The 17,806-nt window shown below is 51.7% G+C and overlaps 2 protein-coding genes across 14 annotated transcripts; one reads left to right on the forward strand and one right to left on the reverse strand.

The window, feature by feature from the left end:
* Positions 1 to 145: 145 nt before the first annotated feature.
* LOC110743057 (DNA-directed RNA polymerases I, II, and III subunit RPABC5-like) lies at positions 146 to 720 on the forward strand. The gene has a single exon (XM_021937106.1). The coding sequence runs from the start codon at positions 168 to 170 to the stop codon at positions 402 to 404; it is 237 nt and encodes a 78-aa protein (XP_021792798.1). The 5' UTR covers positions 146 to 167; the 3' UTR covers positions 405 to 720.
* Positions 721 to 1,646: 926 nt separating this feature from the next.
* Positions 1,647 to 17,692, reverse strand: CCHCR1 (coiled-coil alpha-helical rod protein 1). Of its 13 annotated transcripts, none has more exons than XM_003897315.3 (18): positions 17,630 to 17,692; positions 16,469 to 16,535; positions 16,177 to 16,390; positions 13,912 to 14,215; positions 10,333 to 10,496; positions 10,099 to 10,234; positions 9,812 to 9,922; positions 9,420 to 9,569; positions 7,926 to 8,036; positions 7,714 to 7,820; positions 5,360 to 5,472; positions 5,113 to 5,158; positions 4,833 to 4,969; positions 4,552 to 4,740; positions 4,354 to 4,455; positions 2,468 to 2,619; positions 2,164 to 2,335; positions 1,647 to 1,923 (listed from the first exon to the last, which is right to left on the reverse strand). In XM_003897315.3, exons 2-18 carry the CDS (start codon positions 16,482 to 16,484, stop codon positions 1,799 to 1,801), a joined length of 2,349 nt encoding a protein of 782 aa, XP_003897364.2. In that variant the 5' UTR covers positions 16,485 to 16,535; positions 17,630 to 17,692; the 3' UTR covers positions 1,647 to 1,798. The 13 variants fall into 13 exon arrangements, with proteins under 13 accessions (XP_003897364.2, XP_009203028.2, XP_009203030.2 ...); XM_009204764.4 differs by having other exon boundaries at positions 17,634 to 17,690; XM_009204766.4 differs by having other exon boundaries at positions 16,177 to 16,282; positions 17,634 to 17,686.
* Positions 17,693 to 17,806: the final 114 nt, after the last annotated feature.

The following is a 17,806-nucleotide window of genomic DNA, read 5'->3' on the forward strand; positions in this document are numbered from 1 at the left end:
TCCCAGCTACCCAAGAGGCTGAGGCAGGAGAATCACTTGAACCCAGGAGGCAGAGGTTGCAGTGAGCTGAGATCACGCCATTGCACTCTAGCCTGAGCAACAAAAGTGAAACTCCGTATCAAAAAAAAAAAAAAAAATGTATTATATCAGGCCAGGCGTGGTGGCTCATGCCAGCACTTTGGGAGGCTGACACAGAAGGACTACTTGAGCTCAGGAGTTGTGTGCGCTGCTTCACCTGCAGCAAGACTGTGGGCAACACATGGGAGGCCTACCTGGGGCTGCTGCAGGCCAAGTACACTGATAGGGACGCCCTGGGCCTGAAGCACTACAGCCGATGCTGCATGCTGCTGGCCCACGTGGACCTGATCCAGAAGCTGCTCAATTATGCCCTCCTGGGGAAGTGACCTCGCTGGACCCACCCACCTGCCGTGCTGACCATGGGCAGTCACTGTCTTGCCCTGAGTTCACTAAACTGAGATGTCGGGGTCCCGGGAGCAATTGCTGACCATAGTGCGTGGATGTGTGTACCTCACTCTGGAAGGGACCATCCAGTAAGTCTTTCAGGAAAAAAAATGTACACCAAATCATGTTGCATCTTCCCTTTGGGGAGTGAGGACAGGTTCTCGCTCTCAGGCTGGGGTGCAGTGGTGCGATCACAGCTCATTGCAACCTTAACCTCTTGGGCTCAAACAATCCTCCCAACTCAGCCTCTGGAGTAACTAGGACCACGGGTGCATGCCACTATGCCCTCCAGTGTTTTTTTTTTTTCCAGAGTCTCCTCTGTCGCCCAGGCTAGAGTGCAGTGGTGCAATCTCAGCTCACTGCAACTTCCGCCTCCCAGTTCAAGCAATTCTCCTGCCTCAGCTTTCCGAGTAGCTAGGACTACAGGTGCCTGCCACCACACCTGGCTAATTTTTTGTATTTTTAGTGAAGGCTGGGTTTCACCGTGTTAGCCAGGATGGTCTCGATACCCTGACCTTGTGATCCGCCCGCCTCAGTCTCCCAAAGTGTTAGGATTACAGGCGTGAGCCACCACGCCTGGCCTTCTTCCCCATTTTTAAAGAAGTACTCCAATGGCTTTCTATTGACTTAGAGTAAAATCCAAACTTGGGCACATCTTGGCCTCGAAGCAGCGTCCTTGACCATTCTCTACAGAGCCCTCCTGGCCTCCACAGGAGCCCACTTCAGGCAGTCCTCAGCACAAGGTCCCTTGCTCAGAGGCCTCTCCCCAGAGTCAGTTTCTATCACATAATTGTACTATACTTTCTCTTCAAGCACTTGTTTGAAATGATCTTGTTCATCTGTTTAGGTCATCTGCCCTCTCTCTCCCACTAGGATGTAGGCTCTCAGGGCCCAGGTGGCCCCCAGGCTAATACAGTGCCTGGCTCTGACATTCCTGTTGAATGAGTGAATGTTTCGTCTTCCCCACTCCTAGCATTTATCATCTTCCAGAAGAAAAGAGTTTTAAAAGTTGAGAATAAAGAAAAGCAGAAGCTTCCCAAACATTTCCAAAGCTGCCTAGAAAAAGGATTTGAAAAGGTATCACCCAGAGAGAGCTATGGGTGGGCCCACTTCTCCCATCTCCAAGAGAGATGGCTGCAGGGAGAATTCCCAGATTCCCAGAGATTACATTTCCAAACAATGGCTCCTACTGTAGTCGTCTTTATTTAGAGCAGAATTTAGACTCAGCCGGTGTTCCCCAGGGTGACCCCGGGAGGGGGAAGGGCTCGTCTGTCCCCACCCACTTCTCCAGGATCCTCCCAGCCCCCAGGCTGGCTTTCCCTGGGCTCTCAGCTGCTTAGCTGCTCATCTGGGGATTGGAGCTGGAGCATCTGTCAAGGTTGTCTCCTTGACAAACAGCTTCCTCTTTGGAAATGGCTTCACTCAAGCCCTGCAGGTCATCGAGCAGGACAGAGAGGGACCCTGGGAAGGAAGATAGCAGGAGATGAGCACCAGACAAGGGGAGGTTACAGAGGAAACAGGGCTGACACAGGAAATGAGGACTGGGAGAGAGGAGGCTCTTTGGTCCAAGCTGGGCATCGCTAAAAGAGGCTAAGGGCCTTGCAGGATCACAGAGAACACCACTTATCATGCAAGAGTCTGGAGGGGAGATTGCTGAAGTGCGCCCATTTGTCCCTTGTCCCTTTGTGCTTGGCCCAAGACCTTTTATGGATTCCCTGGTGGGTACTGCTGCTGCTACAGGTACGGATGCTGAACACTCTGGAGGCCTGGGGCTGGACACCACAGATTTCTTCTTATCCAGTAGGGAAGGAAGAACTGCCAACAGTCGCTGCTGCTTGTAACGGGAGAGGAGACCCTCCTGCTGCAAGGTGGCCTGGGAAGGAGAGGGTTAAACGCCACCTAGCCCGGGTAGAACCTCCCTCACCATCCTCTTTCCACACCTCTAGCCCAGGAACCAGCCCAGGATGGGCCCTAGTGTCTGCCTGTCTGCCGTCCCGTCTCCTACCAGCATGAGGTTCTTATCCCTCTCCAGCTCCTGCAAGCGCCGGGCCAGTCGCTGCCCCTCCTCCTTCCGGGCCTCCTCCTGCAGACGCCTGAGTTCCTGGCTCCGCTCCTTTTCCTGGGCGGCTCTGCGCTGAATCTGGCGCAAGGAGACCACTACAGAGAGGCCAAGGCACAGGGGAGGCAGGTGTGGGTCAGGCCAGAGGCAGCCAGGCACCATGAAGACAGGAACAAACGCTGGGTCACCAACCCTGTGGCTTGTGGGGGCTGTTCTGCTCTGTGGATCTGTCTCTTCTGTACAGTTGGAGGGGGGAGCTGATGCTCTAGGAGCCTGGGAATCTGAACCTAAGTATCTTCCTCATCCCTGAACCATCCTGGAGTTCCGCAGGGGAAATCTGAATATGAACTGAGTTAGATTTTGTGCAATTAGTGTTCCTTGTCTTAAAGTGTGACGATTGCAGCTATATAGGAGAATTTACTGGCTTTGGGAGATGCAGCTGAACAACTTATGTTTACAACTTACTTAAAACATTAAATGGTCAGGTGCAGTGGCTCACGCCTATAATCCCAGCACCTTGGGAGGCCGAGGCAGGTAGATCACAGGTCAAGAGATCGAGACCATCCTGGCCAACATGGTGAAACCGTGTCTCTACTAAAAATACAAAAATTAGCTGGGCATGGTGGTGGGCACCTGTAATCCCAGCTACTCAGGAGGCTGAGCCAGGAGAACGACTTGAACCCGAGAAGTGGAGGTTACAGTGAGCCAAGATCATGACACTGCACTCCAGCTGGTGACAGAGGGAGACTGTCTCAAAAAAAAAAAACAAAAACAAAACATTAAATGATTACAACTTAAAGTGATTCAAAAGATGCACAAATATGCGTGCATATAGATAAGAGACCAAATGTGGCAAACGTTAACTGCTATATTTAGAGAAGATATATTCATTACACAATTCTTTTTTAGACACACGGTCTTTTCTCTATTGCCCAGGCTGGAGTGCAGTGGCACAATCTCGGCTCACTGCAGCCTCCACCTCCCAGGTTCATGTGATCTTCCCACACCAGCCTCCCAAGTAAGCTCAGGCTACAGGTGCCCACCGCCATGCTTGGCTAATTTTTGTAATTTTTTTTTTTTTTTTTTTTTTTAAAGAGATGGGAGTCTGTGTTGCCCAGGCTGATCTTGAACTCCTGGGCTCAAGCAATTCTCCTGCCTTGGTCTCCCAAAGTGTTGGGATTACACGTGTGAGCCACCGCGCCGGCCACAATTCTTTTAACTTGTTTAGGTGTGTGAAATTTTTGCTAGGGGGTAATTGCTGGTGTTAGACATCTGGAAGGTGGTAGCCTCTGTGAAGGGGTATGACTGGAAGGGGTACAGGAGGGTCCTGAGCTGGTCATATGCTCTTTATTTATTTATTTTTTGAGACTGAGTTTTGCTCTCCAGGCTGGAGTGCAATGGTGTGATCTCAGCTCACTGCAACCTCCGCCGCCCGAGTTCAAGCCATTTTCCTGCCTCAGTCTCCCAAGTAGCTGGGATTACAGGCACCCACTAACACACCCAGCTAATTTTTGTATTTTTAGTAGAGATGGGGTTTCACTATGTTGGCCAGGCTGGTCTCAAACTTCTGACCTCAAGTGATACACCTGCCTTGGCCTCTCAAAGTGCTGGGATTACAGGCGTGAGCCACCATGCCCGGTCATATGCTGTTTCTTAATCTGGTGCTGGCTACATGGGTGTGTTCATGAAGTGAGAAATCATCTGTGCTATTCATGGATACCTTCATTACTTCCTGTAATGAAGCTTTGAAAAAACTTTGAGGGGAAAATAATAACCTATGTCTTAACACTTCCTTCTTCCTGGAAGGCCCCATCCACCCTGGCAAGGCTCACCGGCCTTGGCATGCTCCCTCCGAGCCTCGTTCAGCCTCCTCTCTGTGTCTGACAGTTGCTCCCGCAGCCGAGTTTCCACTTCAGCCACCTTCTCTTGCAGGGCTGGGGTGAAAGTGCAGATGGGGCGTATCAGCAGGAGCTTTGATTTGCAATTCCCACGCCACCGTCCAAGGGAAGCACCCCTTTCCCTCTCGACACCTTGCCTGTAGAGGTCCTGCTGCTGGGTCAGCTCCTGCCGCAGACTGGCAGCCTCCTCTGTGCTCTCCTGCTGGCCCTGGCGTGCCACCTCCAGCTGCAGCCCCAAGCTAGCCAGGGACTCCTGGGTCTGCTGCAGCTCCTGCTCCAGCTGCTGGGCCACCTTGCTCAGCTGCTGCCGCTCTGCCTCCCCTAAAAGGAGGGGGTGCTGGGTCAGGCCTCTCCTAGCACCCTAGACACCGGGTCTTTCCTCATCCTCGCCAACCCCTGGCAACCAGGTGTACCTTGTTCCCGAGCCCGGCCCACCTCCTGCTGAATGAGGCGGGCACTCAGCTGCAGTTCTGCATCCAGGCGGTTCCGTTCTTCCCGCAGCTGCTGCAACTCAAGGCTTACGTCTGTGACTGGTGGTGGTAGGGGACAGCTGGGACAGGGAAGAGAGAGTCAGGAGAAATCACCCAGCTGCCTGACCCCAAAGCACCCATCCTGCCTCAGTTCTCATGGTTTTGGGGGTCCCAGTAGCCAATGCTCTAAAGCCCCATCCACCTCAAAGTGCCCAAACTTCACCTCTCCTGGCGCAGCTGAGCAAGGGCAAGCTTTCGAGCAGTCAGGCCTGGGAGGGAAAAGGCAGGGAGAAAAAGAGATGAAGTTTGCATGGGAGAAAGTGGGGGACAGGGAGTAAGGGAAAAAGAGATGCAAGGGCTGGTGAAAGGAGGAAGGTGAATGGATGTGGGATCACAGAGCTGGGTCAGGAAGAAGAAAGTCCGAGTTGGTGGGGCGGGGGCGGGACATGGCTCCCAGTTGCCCTACGCACCCCGAATGGTGTGGACCTTGCGGACAGCATAGCTGAGTCGGTTGTTGAGGCTGGGAAGCCGGGCGGCAGCCTCTTCCACCTTAGCCATGGTGCTCTCGAGCCAGATCTGAGAGCTGGAGAGGGCACAGGTCATTGACCCTCCATGCCTCCCCTCATTCCCAAAGGACTTGCTGTGCCTAGTAGAGACAACTCCCTCAATCCTGTCCTGTTTTACAAGTGAAGAACGCACAGCTTCCGTCAATTATCTAAAGGGACCTTGCCCCAAGAATGCATTAAATGACTATCTTTTAAAGCAACCTGTTAAGCTTATTTCTCACAACCTGTGTTTCGCTCACTATTGTGCATCAAAGAGTAAAGTTATCCTCTCTGGCCAGAGGCTTCTGCCTGTAATCCCAGCACTTTGGGAGGCCGAGGCGGGTGGATCACCTGAAGTCAGGAATTGGAGACTAGCCTGGCCAACATGGTGAAACTCTGTCTCCACTAAAAACATAAAAATGAGCCGGGCATGGTGGCTTATGCCTGTAATCCCAGCTACTCCGGAGGCTGAGGTACGAGAATCACTTGAACCTAGGAGGTGAAGGTTGCAGTGAGCCAAGATTGCGCCCCTGCCCTCAAGCCTGGGCAACAGAGTGAGACTCCATCTCAAAAAACCAAACCAAAACAAAGTCATCCTCTCCAAGCCCAGGAGTGTTGATTTAGCACCAATGACGGGCAGACCCACGTGCTTTACCAGCTGGCTGTGCCAAAAGTAGGACCAACCTGGCTCATGAAAACTGAGCAGCTTAAACAGGCCCCTGGAGGAGGCCAAGGAGTGTCTAGGGCCCGCTTGGGGTTTCCTCAGGAGAGTCCGGGTCTGCACCCACAGAAAAACACACGATGAAGGCTTGCAGCTGCATCCCCAGCAGCACGGCAAAGTTCACTTTGATCTGGAAATTGTTCAAGTAGATGCTTCCAACACCTACCGCAGCTCATAGTAAAGTCTCCAAGTACCTAGAGACAATCTAATAAACCCAGCAACAATCCAAGTTTGGACTGCTTTAAGCCTGGAGGACTTTTGGCAATGCATCATCACACAGACCATTTCTGTGATCGCCTGGTACCAAAGTCAAACCCTGTCCGCAGCACATCCTTCTGTTCTCCTGGAGGTAGGGGGCACACGCAATGGATTGAACCTGGGTGGTAGGTCATCATAACTAGTTTAATTCCATGCAAGTGTGAAATGTTTCATAATTTTTTAAGCTGAATTAGTGCCCAAGGTACAAATCCAAGAGAAGGAAGTGGTGGGCAAGGACTCATCCTGCATCTTAATTTCGCTAAACCAAAAATTATCTTTGTCTAAATTAACCCATCAAGAAGAGCCTCATGATAACGATAAACATTTACAAGCCAGACACTGTGCTAAGAACTACCTGCCTTGGGTATCTCAATGTCCAAGGCTGAGGGGAAGTCATCACCAGCACAAAGAAGCTTTGCTGTTTCCTTAGAAGTTTTTCCGAAGGTCGTAGAACAATTGTTGGTAATGAAACAACTAGGAAGTTGGTATGAGACATAAAGGCTGGCAAGTGATTTAGAAGGAAACTAACTGGCTTACATTTTAGATGGAATAGTAAGCAAGTAAGTATATAGCTTTAAATAAATAGACTAGGCCGGGCGCGGTGGCTCACACCCGTAATTCCAGCACTTTGGGAGGGTGAGGTGGGTGGCTCACCTGAGGTCAGGAGTTCAAGACTAGCCTGGCCAACATGGTGAAATTCTGTCTCTACTAGAAATACAAAAACTAGCTGGGCGTGGTGGTGGATGCCTGTAATCCCAGCTACTCAGGAGGCTGAGGCAGGAGAATCACTTGAACCAGGGAAGTGAGGTTGCAGTGAGCCAAGACTGTGCCACTGCACTCCAGCCTGGGTGACACAGACTCTGTCTCAAAATAAATAAATAAATAAAAAGACTAAATTTTTCTCCAGTGAAACAGAGAATGCCTGTAAAATTTTAGACAAGGAAAGGACGATGAAGTGTCTACACTCTCCATCCTTGAACAATGCTGCAAGTGAAGATCCTCCCCGGTGCTCTATTTAGCTCAAGCCATTACTAGACTGAACTGCAGGAGGAAGCAAGGCCTCACCTCCAGCCCAACATGCAGTGGGGAGTTCATGACAAGCAATCAGGTGTGAATGCAGAGGAGGCTGCCCCAGAAGAGAAATGAACACAGGAACATTGATAGGGCTAAATTTGCCCAGCCCTGTAGCCTCCAGTGGCCAGTTTTCCAGCCCCTCTTGCCCGAGGCTCCTCAGCAACAAGGTGCCCAGGAAGCTAAGGTGGCAGAAACACTACTCCACCAGCCCCTCCATCCCTGATACCTGCTGACGGCATTGACCACAAGCCTCAGCTGCTCCTCGGCGGAGGTTGTCTGCTGCTGCCACCGGCGCCTGGCCTCCTGAGCACGGCTCAGCTCCAACTGCAGGCCCTGGGGAGGATGCAGCAAAGGACAGGGTCCCTCCCTAAGTCCTGGCTGCAGCCCTGGACCAGGGCTCCCTTGCCCTCCCCGAGTCTCTACTAGGCTGACACCAACCCTGGAACCCATCCGCTCCACCTCCACCTCTGCGGCTTTGTCCTGCAGGGATCGCTGCAGAATGGCCTGCTCCTGGCTCTGGGCTGTTACTTGTTCCTGGAGTGAGGTCACCTGGGGGAGGAGATGAAGCTGGGCAGGGGCCTCTAGAGCTAAAAGCTGAGGGAGGCATTAGAAGCAAAGTGGCAGGTGCAGAGAATGTCATGCAGCGGCCAGGCGTGGTGGCTCACACCTGGAATCCCAACACTTTGGGAGGCCGAGGCAGATCGCTTGAAGTCAGGGGCTCAAGACCAGCCTGGCCAACATGGTGAAACCCTGTCTGTACTAAAAATACAAAAATCAGCTAAGCATGGTGGCATGTGCCTGTAATCCCAGTTACTTGGGAGGCAAAAATCAGCTAAGCATGGTGGCATGTGCCTGTAATCCCAGTTACTTGGGAGGCAAAAATCAGCTAAGCATGGTGGCATGTGCCTGTAATCCCAGTTACTTGGGAGGCTGAGACAGGAGAATCACTTGAACCCGGGAGACAGAGGTTGCAGTGAGCCGAGATCACGCCACTGCACTCCAGCCTGGGTGACAGAGCAAGACTCCTTCTCAAAAAGAGAAAGAAAAAGAACCAATGCCATGCAGGGTGACAGAAGCTTAGGTTCCTGAGAATAGAATCTGAGTTCAGTGTTCCTTCCATGTTCCACATTCCATATGCCCACTTGAACATGGGAATAGCCCTTGACCCACCCCACAGGACCCACCAACTGACCATGCCACCCTCCTCAGATGCTGTCACCTCCTCAGAGAGGCTGTTCCTGACCATCCTACCTGAGGCTGACCCACCCCCAAGTCTCTCTGTCACATTATCTTTTCAATCTTTCTTGCTACTTTCTTTTTTTTTTTGAGACAGGATCTCGCTTTGTCACCCAGGCTAGAGTGCAGTGGTGGGATCACGGCTCACTGGGGCCTCGACCTCCCAGGCTCAGGTGATCCTCCCACCTCAGCTTCCAGAGTAGCTGGGACTACAGGAATGAGCCACCACGCCTGGCTAATTTTTTGTATTTTTAGTAGAGACGGGATTGCGCATGTTGCCCAGGCTGGTATCAAACTCCTGACCTCAAGTGATCCACTTGCATCAGTCTCCTAGACTGCTGGCATTTTACTTGGCTGGGCACGGTGGCTCATACCAGTAATCTCATCACTTTGGGAGGCTGAGGCAGGCGAATCATCTGAGGTCAGGAGTTTGAGACCAGTGTTGGCACTATAGGCGTGAGCCACTGCACCCAGCTTGAATCTTTCTATACAGCACATATAATTACTGAACATTATCTGTTTACTTGCGTGTTCTGTGTCTCTGCTCTAGAATGCAAGCTCCACATTTCGGTTTTGTTCAGGGCTGTGTGCCCAGCATGTGGCAACCACTCAATAAACTCTGGTTGAATGGATGCCACTCTTATGAAGGAGCAAGGTGCTGGGAGGGAATACCGGGAGAAAAGAGAGTGCAGTGACCTGTCCCTTCAGCTGCTTAACAGAGTCGCTGTGTTCCAGCTCCTGGGCCTTTAGCTGCACCATGAGGGCAAACACCTTCTCCCGCCAGCGGTTCAGCAGGGACTGGCACTTCCTGGTAAACTCAGGCTCCAGCGAATCTGAAGGTTGAACCTGAGGGAGAAGGAGCGGGAGGAAAGTGTGGGCTCCTGCGGGAGGAGAGGAAGGAGGTGGCATCTTTGTTTCTCCTCTGTCCTGCCCGGACAACATGAGCTACAGCAAGAGGAGTTCACAGGAAGAAAGAGATCCAAGCAGGTTCTGGGGCACATCGAACCCTCCCGCCCACAGGGAGGAGGGTGGGGGACAGTAGGTATAAGATGCGGCTGAGGGTGAGGGATCTGGGGGTCGGGCCATACCTTCCTGGTCAGCTCCTCCTCCTGCAGGGCGAGGATGTGCGTAAGGCTCTGCACCCTCACCTGCAGCAGCTCCACGGTGGCGTGCAGGCCATCCCGGTCCTCCTGCAAGTGCTGCGGGTGGAGAGAAGCAGCCCCTCTGTAGGGCCTCCATGCCGCCTCGGGTACCACCTGCTCTCCTGAGGGCTGTGCTCTATACAGGGCTGTGCTCTACACGCTCCTCCAAGGGCCACACTTGCCCCCCAACCTGATCCCCAAGTCCCCACACAGATGCACTCCTGCACACTCACCTGCATGTTTTCCAGAAACTTCTGTCGCTCCAGTTCCCATGTCTGGCTGTGGACCTCAGGAGGGACTTGTTCCCCAACATATTTTCTTAGATTCTCAACCAGGGTCACCTGAGCCTCCAAGTCTTCCTGGGTCTTGCTAGGGTTGGGGTGGGAATGGGACAGCCATCAGTGGGGCATCCTGCAGACCCACCACATCACCAACTGCCGGGCCCCCGTCGGCATCCGCCCACCTACCTCAGCTGCTTCCGAAGCAGCTCGGCCTCCCTCTGAGCCTCGGCCAGCTCCTTGGCTTCCCCTGCTCTCCTGGTTTCCAGACTACTCAAAGACTGCTCCAAGCCCTCGGCCTTGCTGGTCAAACTGGAAAGAGCCTCCTGGTGAGCCTGCGTCAAAGAGGACAGCTGCGGAAAGAAGAGGGGGCTCAGCAGGGGCTCGACCCCACATGGAGGCCTTCCTTGTTCCCTTCACTCCCACTTTCTGTGACCTTAGACAATGACCAAACCAATCACCCAACTGCGCATAGCAAATGGAGAGCTGGTAACTCATTCTCTGCAGTTGCCCCACAACCCATCGGGAGTTCTTGTCCAATCTCCCCCGAAACATTATCTTCACCTCTCTCCGTCTCCGTCTCCACTGCCACCAACCCAAGGTAAGCTACCCTCATCTTTTGCCTGGGCAACAGTGACCATCTCCTAACTAGTCTTTACAAACCCTCGGTGGCTTCTCACAGCATTCACAGCAAAACCCAGGCATCTCTCCACACCTGCAGGCCGGGGGACCCAGCCTCTGCCTGCCTCCTGAGTTCACCCTGGAGGCTCTCCTAATGCTCCCCGCTCCAGCCACAGGGAGTCCGCTGAGAACCAGACAGCGGCCCCCCCTTGCTCCACAGACCCCAGGTGATAGCCCCTCCTCAGGGTGGCTTCGCTGGGCCCTCTAATAACCCTCACCACCCTCCTGTGCCCCATCAACTGCTCACGTCCTCCCGAGCACTTAGCACTGACCATATCTTGCTTATGTGTATGTGTTACTATCTGTCAGACCACATCAGAAGGAAAGCTCCAGGAAAGGAGGAATTTTGTGTCTTTTGCTCATGGCACCTCAAAGGGTTGCAGGGGTGTCAGAGCCACCAACAGTCATGGGATGGACTGGGAAGGAGGGCAAAGTGGCCACCCTGCTTCCTGGTCTGCCTCCTCTCGCCCCGTCTCCATACAACAATAAAGTTAATTTTGGGGATATAAATGACAAAACTTTTTAGACATAAAATACAAATCTAATCATGTTATTTTCCTGCCTAAAACCTTTCAACAGTTGCTTATCACTTAAAAAAACAATTTTGTTTTCTTTTTGTTATTTTGGAGATGGAGTTTCACTTTGTTGCTCAGACTAAGTGCAATGGCACAATCTCAGCTCACTGCAAACGCTGCCTCCCAGGTTCAAGCGATTCTCCTGCCTCACCCTCCCAAGTAGCTGAGATTACAGGCATGAGCCACCACACCCAGCTAATTTTTGTACTTTTAGTAGAGATGAGGTTTCACCATGTTGGCAGGGCTGGTCTCGAACTCCTGACCTCAAGTGATCCACCCACCTCAGCTTCCCAAAGTGCTGGGATTACACATGTGAGCAACTATGCCCAGTTCTAGTTTATTTAATAAAATAGAGATGGGGGCTCACTTTGTTGCCCAGGCTGGTCTCAAACTCCTGGGCTCAAGTGATCCTTCTGCCTCAGCCTCCCAAAGTGCTAGGATTACAAGTATGAGCCACCGTGCCCAGCCTGCTCATTGCTCTTAAGGGAAAGTAGCAAGTTCTGAAGTGGCCAAGGCCTTGTGCCCTGGGTCCCATGCTCTGTAGCACACTCAGCGCCCCGATCTCTATGCTCCAGCCTTCTGGCCTCCGCCTGTCCCCACCTCCACCAGTTGTCCTGCCGAGTGTCCTCCAGCGACCATTGGACCTCACACGCCTATTCACTGGCCAACTCCTATTCAGCACAAATGGTAGCTTGCTGTTTTTTTTTAGTCTCGCTCTGCTGCCCAGGCTGGAGTGTGGTGATCTCAGCTCACTGTAACCTCTGTCTCTCAGGTTCAAGCAATTCTCCTGCCTCAGCCTCCCAAGAAGCTGGGGCATTACAGGCGCCCATCACCATACCTGGCTAATTTCTGTATTTTTTGTAGAGACTGGGTTTCTTCATGTTGGCCAGACTGGTCTTGAACTCCTGGCCTCAAGTGATCCTGGCCCACCTCAGCCTCCCAAAGTGCTGGGATTACAGGTGTGAGCCACTGTGCCCGGCCTAGCTTCTTGTTTCTAAGTTTCTTTCATGAATCTCCTTTGTCCACTTTCTGACTGGATTGCTGGTCTTTCCCTTACCAATTTCTAGGCACACATTTTATATTAGGGATATTACCCTTTTCTTGTGATCTGAGCTATAAATAGAGCTTTTTTTTTTTTTTTTCCTGCCATTCCTAATGTTCATGTTATAAAGTCAATGGATCAATCTTTTCCTTTACAGCTTCTAGATTTTGGATTTTGACTCACAGGTAGAAAGGCCTTGCCCACTACAAGGTTACAAAGAATTTCTCCCTTGTTTTCTCCCAGTTCCTTTTTTATTTTATTTTCTGAGACAGAGTCTTGCTCTGTTGCCCAGGCTGGAGTGCAATGGCACAATTTCGGCTCACTGCAACCTCCACCTCCCAGGCTCAAGTGATTCTCCTGCCTCGGCCTCCTGAGTAGCTGGGATTACAGGTGTGCACCACCATGCCTGGTGAATTTTTGTATTTTTAGTAGAGACGGGGTTTCACCATGTTGGCCAGGCTGGTCTTGAACTCCTGACCTTGTGATCCACCTGCTTCGGCCTCCCAAAATGCTGGGATTACAGGCGTGAGCCACTGCGCCCGGCCTTATGGTTTCTTTCCTTGACATGTCCAATTGGTTACAGTGGCCTTCCCTGAACCCCAGACTAAGTTAGTGCTCTCTAGTCCTTCGCCTTCAAGGCACTCCTCCTGATTGCAATTAATTATGATTAAATTAAAAGTGGATGTGTGTATCCTCCATGAGGCTGTCAGTTCCATCCATGAAGGCAGGATTCAGGCTAATTTGGTCACTGAGTCTGAGATGGCAAAGAGTAAGCACTGAGTTTGCGGACTGAATAATCTCTCTCTCCCAGTCCACCATAGCCCCCTTATATCCACCTTCCTCACTGCCCTCCACAATACCCCCGATGAATTGGTACCCAGAGTAAAGCAGGGAGGCAAACTACTTCCTACTAGAAAAGGAAGCAGGGCTTCAAGTTGTGGAAGGCCACCTGAGTCTTGGGGAAAAAGTGCAACCTGAATTAAGATCAAAATACCCAAATTCTCCATCTTTCTAGGCCATGTGTGTTTCTTTTCACCAAAGGTCTCATCACTCCACTACTCACTACTCATGGAGAGTCTTTTCTGCAATACCTGTTCTTTGCTTGGAAGCTACTGCCCAGCTCTCCGTTATGAATTTATTTATTTATTTATTTATTTTTTTGAGACGGAGTCTCGCTCTGTCGCCCAGGCTGGAGTGCAGTGGCACGATCTCGGCTCGCTGCAAGCTCCGCTTCTCGGGTTCACGCCATTCTCCTGCCTCAGCCTCCTGAGTAGCTGGGACTACAGGCACCCGCCACCGTGCCCAGCTAATTTTTTGTATTTTTTTAATAGAGACGGGGTTCCACTGTGGTCTCGATCTCCTGACCTTGTGATCCGCCCGCCTCGGCCTCCCAAAGTGCTGGGATTACAGGCGTGAGCCACCGCGCCCGGCTACGTTATGAATTTAAATCCTTCCCACCCCTGCATTCACCTGCTCTTGGTGCAGCCTCTGAACCTCTTCCAGCTCGCGCTGGCTCCCCTCTTCCAAGTTCTTCCGGACGACCTCAGCCCCAGCCAAAGCAGCACGCAGGCCCTCAGCCTCAGCTCGGCCGGCCTTCTCTGCCTGTGCCAGGGCCTCCAGCTCCATGGCCTGGGCCTCTAGCCTCATCTTCTGCTGCAGTGAGGTCTCCCGCAGGAGCCGGACCTCCTCCTCCAGCCGCCGCAGTTCTTGCAACTGCCGAGCGATCACCTCAGCCTGCTGGCTCAGGGCCTGTGACCCCTCCAGCTCCCAGGACCTTCAAAGACAGGTTAGTGCAGGTGAGACTTGTCTCCAGTGCTGGAAGGATAGTTGAGGGTGTAAACATAGCCAGAAGGAAAAGAGGACCTCTCTGCCCCCGTGTGAGGAGGTGAAGGGGGTGCTGAAGCTGGGATATGGGGATGTCTGCATTGACATCATCATCATTCATCAAAGCCCTATTGAGCATGTTAAGTCCAGTGCCTGGACTCACAGGACCTAAAGTCTGGCTGAGATCATGGAACATGATCTCCCTAGAGAGAGCTACATACAGACAGATTCAACATCAAATGTGTATATCATTAGGCCACACATTCTTTTTGTTTTTTGGTGTTTTTTTGTCTTATTTATTTTTTATTTTTAGGCCACACATTTTAAGTGGAAAGGTTGGAAGAACAGAGACTTCTCAATTCTGATTTAAGGGCAAGAAGTTTGAGGGAGGAATGGGCATACAGAGAGCTGAGCTTCCAGTATCAATATGGTGAGGCCAGGTGCTAGTTAAAATGCATTTATTGAGTGTTAGGTATACTTTATGAGGAGTCTGAGAGAACAGTACATAAATAACATAGTGCCAGCCTTTGGAGAAATTGTCTACCAATATCACGTGAAGTTTAATCTAGCTTGGAACATGGCTCCTGAGGCAGCTGTCTCTCTGACACCCAGGACCACAGGAGATTGTTGTTGTTTTTAGAGACAGGGTATCGCTGTGTCACCCAGGCCTCAATGCAGTGGCTGGATCATAGGTCACTGCAGCCTTGAACTCCTGAGCTCAAGCGATCCTACCACCTTAGCCTCCCGAGTAGCTGGGACTACAAATGCATGTCACCACAGCCAGCTAATTATTTTCTGTGGAGATGAAGTCTCGCTTTGTTGCCCAGGCTGGTCTTGAACTCCTGGGCTCAAGTGATCCTCCTGCCTCAGCTCCCAAAGTGCTAGGAGTATAGGTGTGAGCCACCATACCTGGCCTTTTCTTTATTTTCTTTATTTATTTTTAAGTATCAGGGATCTGTAGGCTAGGGAAATTGACTTGCCAAATGTCCTCTAGTTGGTAGCCAAACTAGAAATAGAGTCTCTGTCTCCTGACACCCAGTCTAGTACTCCTTCTTCTTCATCGTGCTGCTGCTTCTAATGTAATCCTACTCTGGAGCAAAATGGCAGAATGATATCCCAGTACATCTGGGAAGACACATGAAACAACAAGAAAAAGAATGTTGGCCGGGCGCGGTGGCTCAAGCCTGTAATCCCAGCACTTTGGGAGGCCGAGACGGGTGGATCACGAGGTCAGGAGATCGAGACCATCCTGGCTAACACGGTGAAACCCCGTCTCTACTAAAAAATACAAAAAAAAAAAACTAGCTGGGCGAGGTGGCGGGCGCCTGTAGTCCCAGCTACTTGGGAGGCTGAGGCAGGAGAATGGCGTGAACCCGGGAGGCGGAGCTTGCAGTGAGCTGAGATCCGGCCACTGCACTCTAGCCAGGGCGACAGAGCTAGACTCCTTCTCAAAAAAAAAAAAAAAAAAATTAAAAAAAAGAAAAAGAATGTTCACAGACAATACGACAGCATGGCCAGCTCCCATAGCATGTCCTCTGTAAAGGCTTTCTTCCATCAGAATGAACCCACACTGCCACAGGGCTGGGTCTCTACTTCTAGTTTGCACTTCTTCATCCTGCCTCATACTATGCTTTACCATCAGTTGATGGTCAATCTATCTCCCCTCTTAGGATTTTAGATTCCTTATTAATTACAAATTTAAGTCAGGATTTGTCTTATTCATTATTGTTATCCTCATCCCTAGCACCTAGCACACTGCTTTATTATCTAAGCACTGTAGGAACTAATAATTGCTTGCATAAAAATGAGTAGGTTCTGGAAACTAGGGCCGAAATAGGGTAAGGAGTTTATTCCAGTGAAGAAGGGTCACTAGCAAGCCAGCCTGAGAAAACAGCGAGGATGGATCCCTACCTGCCTCTCCGCCCTGGCTCCTGCCTGTCACTGGAAACATCCTGTTTCCACATGGTCACTTGAGGTCTCTGGGTGTCTAGTCGCCTCTCTGAGACATCTTGATGGCCTGGGGGTTGGACCAGGGGAATGTCTGAGAGCCAGGTGGGAGCCATTCTCGGCAGAGTTGAAAGGGGCCGAGCTTGAAAATGGGAGGGAGGAATCAGCCCAGTGGAACCTGAAGAATTACAAAATCAAAGATGGTCAGTTTCCCAGGCAGAGACAACCACCACTCCCCTTGTCTGGTCCCACTGACCTGAAGGTGGAAACATCTCCACATTATTTGAAGGCTCTAGATTCTGTCTCCAGCCATCTATGTTCCCCTGGACAATAGGAGAAACAAAGACACTCCAATTCAATTTTCAGGCCACCTTCCAAAGAGAAAGCCCCTACAATAACAAAGTCATAATCCTTGAATTACAGCCAGGTCCACCCGATGCTCAGCTCTTTTCCTACTTCCCCAAAGAAGTAGGAGATACCCAGATACCCCAAATTCACTTGCTTGTCTCAACCTGGTTCCTCAGGGAACCCAGGCAACTAACTATCAAGTGGAGAGAATTTACTGAAAAAGACAGACCGAGAGGGGCTCTGAGGCTTTACTCATACTTTCAGGATTCTGGGCAGTGCCTTTACCCTCCTCCTTAAGTTTCTATGGTCCCTGCTGCCCCTGGCCAGAGGTGAGAAAGGAGGTACACAGTGCAGGGGTCTTGAGCGCCATCTCCAGAGTTCTCTCCATGGCTCAGCAAGGCCTGGGGGAATCCCATCCAGACACCACCAGGCCATGACTCTTGGGTCCTTCCCTATTAAAGTGCTGGCCCAAGGCCTGGCCCCAGCTGAATGTGGCCACATGCAGGGCTAGACCCTTCCCAAGACCTTGGGAATCCAAGCAGCCTAGATCCCCAGGCAGAAAAGCCAGCGTCCTGACATCTCATCCAAATCTTTCCTGCGGCTGTCCTCTCAGCTTCTCTCTACTATCCCCTCAGCTTCCATGCCTGCCGCCCGCCTCCTCTTTCGCGAGTCCTAACACATAGTGGGCACTTTAAGACCTTCCCCCTACCCTCCCACCCTCATTAATCTATTTTTTACCCGAATCTGGGATCCCTACTCCGGTCCCTTTTTACATCCTAATCTACTTTTTTCTGAAGGAATTGTTCTGGTCCTCACCCTCACCCCCATCTCTCAATAGTCTGCTCTCGCCCCCTGTACGCTAGCCGGCTCTGCTCTCCCCTCACTGCTCCCCTAGATACCGAAGGCTGTTCACCCAGTTGGCCCCTGAGCTCTAAGGCTGTTCTGATCTCCTCATCTACCCCTTCACCTGGCCCCTGTTCCCCCTTCCCCTTTGGACCCCTTGAACCCTCCCAGCACCCCCGCTCAGCCCCTTCCCGCCCACAACCGACTCTTTCCGAACGTCCCTTACCCACCGCGAGAACCCCTACTGCGCCTTGACCACACCCCCTACGCCTCGCTCCGGGCCCCGCCTCTGCCTCGGCCTCTGACCGCGCCTGCGCAAGGCGGGCGCCCTAAGGTCCTATCTCACTGTAGGGAGGAGGAAAGGTGTACGCAGGCGCAGTGGCGTCTAAATCTGGGCCCACAG

This window comes from Papio anubis, chromosome 6, assembly GCF_008728515.1.
Source record: "Papio anubis isolate 15944 chromosome 6, Panubis1.0, whole genome shotgun sequence".
NCBI lineage: Eukaryota > Metazoa > Chordata > Mammalia > Primates > Cercopithecidae > Papio > Papio anubis.